At 45.2% G+C, this 12,542-nt stretch overlaps 2 protein-coding genes across 4 annotated transcripts in view; one reads left to right on the forward strand and one right to left on the reverse strand.

Moving 5' to 3' along the window:
* The window catches only part of Znf774 (zinc finger protein 774), a 596,184-nt gene that overhangs the window by 222,468 nt on the left and 361,174 nt on the right, over window positions 1-12,542 (forward strand).
* Window positions 1-12,542, reverse strand: part of Slc28a1 (solute carrier family 28 member 1) — a 51,609-nt gene that overhangs the window by 2,185 nt on the left and 36,882 nt on the right. For 2 of the 3 annotated variants that reach the window (XM_071608582.1, XM_071608581.1), the window contains 6 exons: window positions 8,578-8,708; window positions 7,139-7,307; window positions 6,824-7,021; window positions 1,698-1,779; window positions 334-432; window positions 133-244 (listed from right to left, as the gene is read on the reverse strand). In XM_071608582.1, the coding sequence (XP_071464683.1) occupies window positions 133-244; window positions 334-432; window positions 1,698-1,779; window positions 6,824-7,021; window positions 7,139-7,307; window positions 8,578-8,708 (791 nt within the window). Of the gene's footprint in view, window positions 1-132; window positions 245-333; window positions 433-1,697; window positions 1,780-2,183; window positions 2,276-6,823; window positions 7,022-7,138; window positions 7,308-8,577; window positions 8,709-12,542 lie in introns of those variants that run through there. The other variant, XM_071608583.1, reaches the window with a different exon arrangement.

Here is a 12,542-nt window from a genome sequence, read left to right on the forward strand (position 1 = left end):
CCCCATGTCACATCAGCTATAGCCAGGACATTTTCTACCCTACCTGCCTGTGCCAAAGGCATCCAGGCACTTGGGTGCTGTGTGCTCCCTCACATTTTGCTCCTCCACTCCCCCCATGGCCCAGGATCTTACTTTTGGAAGGCCTGGCGGCAGCAGTTGTATACCTCAAAACTGCTGCTGCTGAGGGTGCTATTCAGGAGGGACACACAGTCAACCTCAGCCCCCCTGGGCACATACAGGATTCCTGTGGAGGGAAAGTCACTGGTGGGCACAGCCCAGGGGCCAGCTAGAAGATTAGGGCTCCAAGTCCCAAGCCCACTGGCCTGAACTCACCTGCCACACAGGCATTCATCAGGGACACGCAGGCTCCCGTGAAGAGCGCACGGAGCACAACCTGAGAGAAGTCACTCTTCCGCTGGGGGACCAGGGAGGCTGCAAGGGGACAAGAGTGCTCAGGGCCAGGGATTCCATGTGCCTCTCCGACCACAGATTGTGGTCTGGCTCATCTGCTGATTCTCCTCTTCTGCATGGTCAGAGGACAGATGTTGTCCCTGCCGGTCACCCGAGTTTGGGAGTCCTCTAAGGCCTGGCTCCTGCCCCCTAGGATATGATCCAGTCGTCTTCCACGCATCATCAGTGGCAGATGCAGAAAAAGAATTTAACTATCAAATCTGGCAGACCTGGGACTAAATATAGGCTCAGACACTTGTTAGTTGAATGAATTGGGCTGTTATTTTACTCTCAGAGATCCAGTTTCCTGCTCTGTAAAATGGGTTGATTAGGGCTGGGGGTGTAGGCTCATGGTAGAGTGCTTGCCTAGCACATACAAGGTTCTAGGTTTGATCCCCAGCACTATAGAAACAATCACACACACACACACACACACACACACACACACACACACACAGGCTGATTGCACCACAGGGTGGCTGTAAAAAGAGGATGTTATTGTTGAAGAGCTAAGAACAGCCAGCTGTGGTGGCACATGCCTGTAATCCCAACAACTCAAGAGGCTGAGGTGGGAGGATCAAAAGTTGGAGGCCAGCCTCAGCAACTCGTGTGTGTGTGTGTGTGTGTGTGTGTGTGTGAGAGAGAGAGAGAGTGGTGCTGGGGATTGCCACCAGAGGCCTTGTGCACGTGAAGCAAGCATTCTACCAACTGAGCTATAGCCCCAGCCCTCAGCCTCAGCAACTTCAAAATAAAAAGGGTTGGGGGATGTGGCTCCGTGGTTCAAGTTCTAGTACAACCCCCACCCCCTGCAAAAAGCTGAGAACAGTGTGGAAACTTCCTCTCTACTGTTGGGATGTGGAGGGGAAAAGGGAGAAAACACATTTGCAGAAGCACTCACATTGCCCCTGAGAACTCACATTTGGGGAAGTAGGAAATGGGAAACAGAAGGGGTGGGAAGTGTCCTTCCTTTATTTATGTCCCCAACTCACTCTCCGCTCACTCACTTCATCACCCCTTTCAACTGTGGGACTAAGCCCTGAGGCTTCCTGAAGGAGGACCTGCAGAGGGGCCATCCCCTGCAGCAGAGAAATCATGGAACTCTAGGACTGGGCTGCTGAGCCCCACGGCCATCTTGTTCAGGCTCCTGCCTTAGACAAGTGGGACAACTGAGGCCTGAGTCCCCAGTGAGTTCAGGTTCCTGACTCCCTCAGATGCTGGGGCGGGGTAGGGGTCCCCATAGGACTCACTCAGGCCTCCCAGCATGATCCCAATAGAGGTGAAGTTGGCGAATCCACAGAGGGCGTACGTCGTGAGAATTTCTGCTCTGTCCTGAAAATACAGACGGTGTGTGAGGACGGGCTGCCCTCAGTTGGGACAAGAGCACTCCCACGCTGCCCAGGCTCTGGCTTTGTTTTTACCCACTTTCCATGTGCCCTTGACTTCGGAACCCTCTGTGCTGCCCCTTTCCTGGTCTTGCTGTCCCACATCTAAGTCAGCTGGAATTCTGCCACTTCAACAACATAGCTGCCCTCGATCCTCTCATCTTCAACCCTCTGTTCTTAAATACCAGCCTTTTGGGGTGTGATTCAGCCTGGTTCTCACTCTGGCCAGAGGGGGCGCTTGGAGAAGGGCCCCGCTTTTGGTGCTCTATAGTCTTCTGCTTCCGGTGGCTGTGAAAGCCCTGGGCTGAGAGACCTTGTGGGGAACTGTCAGGCTGAGAGGGGACAGTGGGCCCCACTGGAAAGAGTAAGGCACCCGGCGTCCAGCTTGGCTTCCAGGCTTGTCCCCACTATGGGCAGGTCAGCAGCTTCTTGAAGCTTCAGGACTGTGATAAGGATTATATTATGATATATGGGAAATACCAGGCATTGAGTGGGCAATTAAACAAGGTAGTGCTTCTGTTTTGTTCTGAAGTGTTTTGTTTTGTTTTTTTTTAATTTTCCAGAAAGAAGCATTAAGACCCAAAATGGAACAATTTGGGGGAAAAAATTGGCTTAGTCATAGCAGCACAATTCACAATAGCTAGACTGTGGAACCAACCTAGATGCCCTTCAATGGATGAATGGATAAAAAAAATGTGGCATTTATACACAATGGAGTATTACTCTGCATTAAAAAATGACAAAATCATAGAATTTACAGGGAAATGGATGGCATTAGAGCAGATTATGCTAAGTGAAGCTAGCCAATCCCTAAAAAACAAATGTCAAATGTCTTCTTTGATATAAGGAGAGTAGCTAAGAACAGAGTAGGGTCGAAGAGCATGAGAAGAAGATTAACATTAAACAGGGATGAGAGGTGGGAGGGAAAGGGAGAGAGAAGGGAAAATGCATGGAAATGGAAGGAGACCCTCAGAGGTATACAAAAGTACATACAAGAGGAAGTGAGGGGAAGGGGAAAAATAATACAAGGGGGACAAACGAATGTCAGTAAAGGGGGCAGAGAGAGAAGAGGGGAGGGGAGGGGAGGGGAGGGGAGGGGGGATAGTAGAGGATAGGAAAGACAGCAGAATACAACAGACACTAGTATGGCAATATGTAAATCAATGGATGTGTAACTGACGTGATTCTGCAATCTGTATATGGGGTAAAAATGGGAGCTCATAACCCACTTGAATCAAATTGTGAAATATGATATATCAAGAACTATGTAATGTTTTGAACAGCCAACAATAAAAAATTAAAAAAAAAAAAAAAAAAAAAAAAAAAAATTGGCTTAGATCCATATCTCACATTGTATATAAAATTCCCTTCAGATCATAGAAGCAGACAAATATTTTAAATGTAGAATGATAGAAAATTTAGGATAATAATAATTATAGTTACAAGATAGTATTACACTCATTTTGGAGAGGACCAAACTGAGACTCAGGTTCAGTAAGAAGTTCACACAGCAAGAAGGTGACTTTGTCAGAATTTGAACTCAGTTATAACTATAAAATTCATTATCTTAATGACTTCCTTGCCTTGTTCCAGGGATTTAATACTTACCAGATATCATTTTAGCATATAAATTACAGAAATAATAGGAGAAATCACAAAGGAAAAGATTTGGTGTAAAAATCTATGTTGAGAAAACAAATCCCTATATAGAAAATGAAGGGGAAAAGAAAGAAGAAACAGGAAAAATATATAGAGGAAATATGAAAAGAGTTAATTTCATTATAACATAACTAATTTATGCACCAAAACTAGATAAATAAAGGAGTGAAGAAAATAGAGTAGGGAGAATGGGGGAGGAACGAGGGGAGGGAAAATGGGGAAATGGGGATTGAAATCAAATTCCTTGCATGTATTAGTTTGTTAAAATGAACTCAAATACTATGTGTAATTATAATGCTCTAATTTTAAAAGTTTATGCAAATATTAATTGAAAAAATATTAAGGTATCTTATTCCTGCTTGCTCACGTACAATGGTGCTTTATAGACCAGCTAAACAACCTTCTTCTTCTTCTTCTTTTTAATACTGAGAGTGTGAACCAGTATTTTACCACTGAGCTACATCCCAGTCCTTTTTATTTTTATTTTGAGACAGGGTCTTGCTAAGTTACTGAGGCTGACCTCGAATTTGTGATCCTCCTGCCTCAGCCTCCTGAATGGCTGGAAATTATAGGTGTGCAACACCATGCCCAGCTCGTATGACTTTCTTAAGATGTAAAGGTCAAGTCTTCAGTGACTTCCTATACTCCCTGGGTCATACTCTCACAATATGCTCTAGCTGTACTACCCTCAGTTCTCTGAGCATACTATGTGCTTTCAATCTCAGGGCCTTTGCACATGTCTCTTCATTTGTCTAGAATATTCTTCCCTTCAAGTCTTGGCCTAAATGTTACACCTCAAGGAGACTTTCTTCAACCAGTTCAGCCAAGAGAACCTCCCTCCCTGTTTTTACTTGTTTTTCCTTTATAGAATTTACCACAAATTGTGGTAATCTTTCATTGCTTTGCTTTACTGTGTTTTGCCTATGTCTCTCAATAAGAGAGAAATGAGACCAGGAATCATGGTTGTTTAAGTCCCCTTTTTATCCTTTTTTGCCTAGCAGAGTGCCTCGCACCTAAATGATCTCCACAAATACTTGATGAAAGAATAAGATTCATTAAAAATCTGAGCACAGGACCAGGCATGGTGGTGCAAGCCTGTAATCCCAGTGGCTCAGGAGGCTGAGACAGGAAGATCCTAAATCCAGACCAGCCTCAGCAATTTAGCGAGGCACCAAGCAACTCAGTGAGACCCTATCTCTAAATAAAAATACAAATAGGGCTGGGGAATGGCTCAGTGGTTGAGTGCCTCTGAGTTCAATCCCTGGTACCTCCTACCAAAAAAAAAATTATGAAGAATCAGACACTTGATTACCTCTGAGGTATGGTGAGATCAAAGCAAGGACAAGGAGTGAGGGGAAACATGCTGTTACTTCATACACTTTTTTTAAAAAAAAAACTAAAAAACATATTCATTTACAACTTATTTTAAGTTGTAGTTGGAAGCTGGGCTACTGGAAGCATAATGCCTATAATCTCAGCTACTCAGGAGGCTGGAGGATCACAAGTTCTAGGCCAGTTTGGGCAACTGAGTGATGATACTCTGTCTCAAAACAAAATAAATAAATAAATAAATTAATTAATTAAAAAAAAGGGCTGGATGTAGTTCAGTGGTAGAGCACTCCTGGGTGTAGTCCCAAGTGTGGTGAGGGTGGGGTGGGGAGAGACTTAAAAATAATTGAAGTTAAGAAAAATTTCTTACTAAAATTTCTCAGTCACCCAAGAATGAAAAATAAAACAATGAGCTATTATTTGCCCATTAAAGTAGCAAAACTTGTTTCTAAGTAGAAACTCCCTAGTGCTATTCAGCATGTGGTGAGATAAATGCTCATGGGGCACAGCTGGTGGCAATTTCAGTTGTTCCAACCCTTTGGGAAAATTACTGGCAGCAACCACAGGAGGACTCATGCTATGTGATTCAACCAGCCCACATCTGGGAAAGCTCCTGCGGAAATGACCCAAGAGGTGGGAACAGTACTATACACAAAGATTCACTTCCACACTGTATGGCATGTACAGCCAAGTAATGGAATTCATCTGAATGGCCCAACAGCAGGAGATTGGTTAAATACGTGAGGATACACGCATCAAAAATCATGTGGGGGCTGGGGTTGTGGCTCAGAGGTAGAGCACTCACCTTGCACATGCAAGGCCCTGGGTTCAATCCTCAGCACACATAAAAATAAATAAATAAAACAAATGTATTGTGTCCAACTACAACTAAAAAATAATAAATATTTTTAAAAATTATGTGGGCTGGGGGTGTAGCTCAGTGGTAAAGCTCATACTTAGCCTGTACTAGGTACTAGGTTCCTGGCACCGCCACATTTTTAAGAAATGATGCTAATTTCATAATAGTAAGCAAAGAAAGGGAGAAAGGAAGGAAAGAAAGAAGGAAGGAAGGAAGGAAATCCAATATATTAACAGGGACCGTGGTGGGAGGTCACCCGGCACACTACAATATAGTATGGATGCTTTAGTAGAGATTATGTAAATTCTCTTTAAAAGAGTAGAATAAAATAGATAAACAATAGCTATAGTTTTAGTATGATGAGATTATAGGTAATTTTTGCATTCTTGTGTGTGTGTGTGTGTGTGTTTGTGGTACTGGGGATTGAATAATTCAGGGGTGTTCTATCACTGAGCTACATCTCCAACCCTTTTTAATTTTTAATTTTGAGACAGGGTCTGGATAAATTGCCCAGGCTGGCCTCGAACTTGCCATCCTCCTTTCTCAGCCTCCAAAATTGCTGAGATTACAAGTATGCACCACCACATCTGGCAATTTTTTCATTCTCAATGTTACCAGAGTTAGTGTTTTTATTTTAGAAGGGTTAATTTTTATAGCATCTTATAGTTCTTAAAATAAAATTTCACAGAAAGAGCCAATTCCTAAACTGAATCCAATATATTAACAGGGACCATGATGGGAGGTCACTCGGCACACTCATGTATGTAGCCCACTGGACATTCACATGTATTTCTTTGGGGTAGACAGAGTATTAGACTCCTGTTTTCCAACAGAAGACAGGCGGTGCAATGGCTAGCCTAATGCCACAGCCAATGGTGGCCCACCTAGAGCAGGGTCTCAGATACTTCAAACAATGCTCTTCTCCAGCACCGCAGCCTCCTGAGAGGTCTTGAGGAAGATGGCAGTAAGCCTGATGCTGTCCTGTCTCCCAGGACAATAAATAACATGGGTGGTTAAACATCGCCACAGTGTGTCTTAGCCAGGTAGCCAGGAAAGTAGCTTTGTGTGTGTGTGTGGTGGAGCGGTTGTCCCTCAGGAGCAACTGTGTCATTCCCCACCATAGAAAGGGGACCAAGATACTCACAGAGATCCACTGCTTCTTTGCACCAACCCACTCCTCGACCCCTGCCAGGCGGCGCTGCCTGTACTGAGATAGTTCCTGATATGCCACAAACTCATTCAGAAACAGCTTGATTCCTAGCAGCTCAGCCACCACTGGGCAGTCCTCCCAGGCAACGCCCATCAGGAAGGCCACAGGCCTTAAGATGTAGGAGCAGATGAGCTGAGGGTACAAGAGCAAGAAGACTGATTAGGACTGAGGGCAAAGCCTGGGCTTTGCTGGGTCACCACCCACCACCCCCAACCCCAGGATCTTCCCCTCCACATCCGGGAACCCCACCTGGAAGCTGAGCCCTTGGATCTCCACCATGTCTCCCAGCCAGGAGAGGGCAGCATTGACAAAGGCCAGCACAGACAGAAACGCAATCAGGTTGGAGGCGATGTTGGCAATCATCTTCACTGAGATGGCAGCCCCACCGCTGGCTGCTTCCACGAGGTTTTGGGCCTCTCTGTTATTGGGATGAAGAGTGATCATGATTGCCCACCAACAAGGGTCCCCATCCTAGAAGTTCCAGGAGGAACCTTGGACGGGTTGTTTCAGAATCAGAGAATCCTTACTTTCTCTGAGACCCAAAGGAAGGAGCCAGCACTGGGATAAGACCCACATTTCTAGCACTGCACTGTCCATGGCAGCAGCCATTAGCCCCATATGGCTTGTGACCACTTGAAAGGAAGCTGGTCCAAATTGAGTTCTGTTTTAAGTGCAAAATATATAGATTTTTGAGGATTTCATATTTTAAAGAAAAAGAATGCAAAATATCCTTAGTACTTTTTACACTGAATATATGATGAAATGACAATATTTTAGATGTATTTGGCTAAGTAAAATATTTTATTAAAATCACCAGTTTCTTTTTACTGTTTTCAAGACAGTGACTAGAGAATGTAAAGCGATAGACCTCATGGCTAGCAGTGTTATTTCCATAGGACAGTGCTGCTGTAGAGCTTCAGGAGGTTTGAGGTTGGGCTACCCATTGTGTCCTCAAGCATATTAATCCAAAGTGGTACCCTTTCAATATCTTTATTTTATTTTTAATCTTATTTTATTGTTTGTTTATTTTTGGTACTGGGGACTGAACCCAGGGACCCTTTACCACTGAGCTGCACCCCAAGTCCTTCTTATTTTGCGGCAAGGACTCGAACTCGGGATCCTCCCGCCTCAATCTCCCGAGTGGCCGGAATTATAGGCATGCACCATTGCGTCTGGATCTTTCCAACATTTTTAAAGGATTAATATAGGCTGGGGGTGTAGCTCAGGGGTGGAGCATTTGCTTAGCACTCAGGAGGTCCTCCGACACACCCCCTGCCCCCCCCCAGGCCCCCCGATTAAATGTTTTTAAGACCATGGTGATGACATGTTAGTAGTCACTGACATCAAGTTGGCTCTTATATATCAGTACGTGGTGCCACCTGGTGGTCAGAGCTCTGCACACAGGGAACTTGGCCCGGAGCCTTTCTATGGCCCTCCTACACCTCCAGGGACCGGGGCCCCACCCCTAGGAGCCGGGCCCCACCCACAGGCTTTGACCAGTCTGTTGTAAGATGTGAGAACTGGAGTCTGTTTTAGCAAGTGAAGCCACAATCAGGGCAGTGACCGCAGAGGTGGTCGTAGCCCAGGAAGCCAGTAATAGGCAGAGAGAACACGTGCTGTTGCCCTCCACCTCTGCTCTGGGTCCTGGGCACCACCGCCCTCTCTGCCAGCCCCCTTGCTGCTCTCACCCGTGACTCAGTTTCACTCCTTCCTTACTCTTGAACTTGGACTCCTCCACCTCTGGGTACATCAGCTTGGAGAGGGCCAAGGCACAAGGGGCAGCCATCACAGACGCAGCAACTAATGACGCAGGATCGATCTGCAAGATGAGAGAGAGGACAGTTAAAGGAAAGGGCCACTGCCAAGGAGAGTGACCCAGGGCAGCAGGGGAAATATGTACTCAGTCCCACTGGTATATCCTCATTGTCATTAATGTCCTCATTGTCATTTTCATCGTACTAATAATTATACCTTTTATATATAGAGGGTCACAGGCTACATGTAAAAGCCCACATATTTCCTCCCAGTACTTCTGTAAACTGGGCATGGCAAGTATTGTTACCCTCCATTTATAGGTGGGGAAAGGGAAGGTTTGTTACCCACATTTTATAGTTAGGGAAACTGAGGGCAAACCATATTTAATCCTTTGGGGCCTCAGTTTCCCTACCTATAAAAGAATTAAAACTCATCATATCTTTTGGCTTCAGGTTCAAGGTTCTTCCTTCCTTTCCAGACTGTCTCTCTTTAACCCCTCATGCCCATGAGCTGAGATTTCCATTAACTAAAGGGTTTGTGATGGATCAAACAAAGCTCCAGAACCTGAGAGTTGAGACAGATGGAAGATGTAACCCAATTCAATCTTGTCAGGTTATGTTCTGTGTGGGATTATAATCCCTGAATTGGATCCATCTTTGAATACTTACTATAATGGGGAACTCACCACTTCAGGGCAGCTCATCACACCCTCTCTTGCAGTTAGGGAACTGTTAGGAAATCTGCCTCCTCTAAGAGCCATCTGTGGTCCTGGGTCTGCCTCTGGGAGCCACTCTGTAAAAGCCCTCCCCAGCAAGATAGTGAAGCATCAGCTCCTAGAGTTTTCCCTTCCAGAAGCTTTATCCTCAATGTGGTCCCAAACCCTTTGCTTTCCCTGTTCTCTTCCACAGAGATAGATGAGGCACTTTCCCCCGCCCCAACCTGTTGTTTACAAATGGTAAAACTAGAAGCAACTCAAACATCTAACATTGGAAGAGTGGCTAAACGCAGTCAGGCTGCCATCACAAACCACAGTTACAAGGTCTCCTGATGACACAAGGAAGTGCCCACAAAACTGCACATAGAGCAGAACCACAACTATGGGAGAAAGACAACTCCAAAACTATGCATAAAAAGAAGAGCAGATGTTGGTGACAAGGAGAATATGCAAGGGTGAAGGCAGGAGATAGATGGGAAATTTCTCTATCTTGCTCTCAATTTTGTTGCTCTAAAAAAAAAAAAAATAGTCATTAAAAAAAAGGTCAGAAATACTCCAAAATTGCCCCTGGCTGGCAAGTGGGGCCAGGAGTCATTTTTCTCTTCTTGGTGCATTTTGACATCTTTACAATACCCAGAACAGCAAAATAGTCTTTTTCTCCTTTAAGTTTATATTAAGCCAATAGCATGTTTGTTTGTTTTTTTAATCACTGTTGTTCTGGATTTTTTTTTGCAGTGGGGTGGGTACTAGAGATTGAACCCAGGGCACTTGACCACTGAGTCACATCCCCAGCCCTATTTTGTATTTTTTTTTTTTTTTTTTTTTTTTTTTTAGAGACAGGGTCTCACTGAGTTTAGTGCCTTGCTTTTGCTAGGCTGGCTTTGAACTCGTGATCCTCCTGACTCAGCCTCCCTCACTGCTGGGATTGCAGGCACATGCCTCTGTGGACAGCTGTTATTTTGGATTTTGTTTTTGTTTTTTGGTACTGGGGATTGAACCCAGGGGCACCTTACCACTGAGCTACATCTCTAGCCCTTTTTATATTTTATTTGGTCTTGAATTTGTGATCCTCATGTTTCAACCTCCCAAGTAGCTGCCAATCTCAGTTTTTAAATTTTTTAAAAAAGTAAAAGAAGTAGGGAGGTAAGTTGAAGACATATGCTCTGCTAATAAAAGCAGAGTACAGAAGAAATGGTGGGATAGCTTATCATCATCTAAGAGAAGTATAGGAAGTGCAGATGAGGAACCAGGGCTGGAGACCATCTCAGGCTCTGATACACAGGCTATGCCTTCTTTTTCTAAACCCCAGTTGTTTCTTTTCAATGAAGTGCAGACACCCCTTGAAATACAAACAAGAACCAGCAGCAGCCCTGACACCTCCTCAGGCCAGGCACTTGGGAACTCAGAGGATAAAGCCTACCTGGGGGCAGGGGACTTCACTTGCTTTCTCCTAGGCTGCCTGCCTCCAGGCGGACAGTGTTACATCTGTCATGGCTTTCCCCTCTGCCAGACACGACATTGCCTTTTCCTCCAGTTTAGAGATTACATCTGGCTTATAAACTTGATTCCCAGCAGGCACACACTCTGCCGTTGTCATATTGCTTGGACTCCGTCCTTTAAGTGGGCTGGTTGTGACCACAGCTGGTCATTCCCTGCTCTTCATAGAAAGGGCTGAGTCTTGTACAGACAGTCAACTTGGGTGCTGGCTCAGCCCATGTGGCCGTCCACTGCCAGCCACTCTGCAGGGTCATACTGTCCCTTGCCTCCCAGGCACCAGCTTAGGAATCCATTTCCTCTTTCCCAGCATCCTAGGCCTTCCCCTGCCCAATGACCTCCACTCTCTACCCACAAAGTCCCATGTAGAGAGAGAGAGGATAAGAATACTCTGCTTCAATTTTCGAATGGATTTTTACTGAGAAAGGGAATAAACCCAGTACAAACCATAAAATGGGCCATGTGGGACAGATTTCTGACTCTAATATGTCAGGAAAAGAACTACTACTTCTTTAACACCATGCTCTTAAGCGTTTTCTGCCTATTATTATTATACTGCTGGGAGGTGGCCAGTAGGTCTGCTCTTCTGCGGGATGTGGAAACTAAGCAGTAGGCTCACAGACCCTGTCTCTGAGGCAGCCATTCTTGCACAACTCATTGGGGAACTCGAATGGACAACTAATTCATGTCACTGGCCAGCCTGTTTTCAGTGCTTGAGGTACACATCTGGTTCTCGCTCAGGGTGGCCTCTGAGCCAGAGTAGAGATGTGAGTTTCTAGGCGTCAGCACAGAAAGCTGGTGCCTACTCCAGAGGCTTGGGGAAAACAGTGAAGACGGAGCCATATGTGGAGGTCACCATTGAAATAATTCCATTGAGTGACCCCTTGGAGCTGGGGACTATGGGAGAAAGCCTAGACCAGCATTGTCCAATACAAATATAAAGGGAAGCACATCCATAATTTCACACTTTCTAGTAGCTGCATTTTAAAAGTAAAAATAAATAGTTAAAATTCAATTTTAACAATGTTTTAATTAACCCAATATATCCAAATATGTTCTTTCCACAATGTAATCAGTATCAACTTATTAATAAAATATTTTTTTGTGCTAAGTTTTGCAGCACATCTCATTTTGGATTAACCTTATTTCAGGTGCTCAATAGCCATGTGTGGCTAGTGGCCATTGTGTTGGACCCTGTGGGACTGGAACTATGCGGATATGGGCCATAGGAAGGGTGAGAAAAAGGGAGTTAGAAGTTGAGCCATAAAGAAAAAGGTCTTAAGAAACTGGTAGCTTGGAGGAGAGAGCAAGAGGGATCTTTCTGGAATTCAGGGGTTGAGGGAAGAACCAGAGATACCCCAAGGAACTAGCCTTGAGAAGGAGTTGAGAGGAAACCATGGGGAAAGCCCAGGACTGGGCAAAGGAGGCCCAGAGCCAGGTGGGGACAGAAGAGAGCTGCTCTAGAACCAGATTTGAGGTGGATCCAGTAGGAGGAGGGAAGGAGAAGGAAGGAGGAAGGTGTTAGGTGACCTTTTCCTCCCCAGGCCACTATGGCTGTAGCCAGGGGCTTCCAAGCCCAGAAATCTGTGATCACATGGCTCATCCTGGGTGCCTCTGCACATTCTATGGAGCTAAAGGAGGTGGGCACTGAGGCCCTGTCAGTTAGGAGGCTAGACTGCCCAGGACTGG

Source organism: Marmota flaviventris, chromosome 2 (assembly GCF_047511675.1).
Source record: "Marmota flaviventris isolate mMarFla1 chromosome 2, mMarFla1.hap1, whole genome shotgun sequence".
Taxonomy (NCBI): Eukaryota; Metazoa; Chordata; class Mammalia; order Rodentia; family Sciuridae; genus Marmota; species Marmota flaviventris.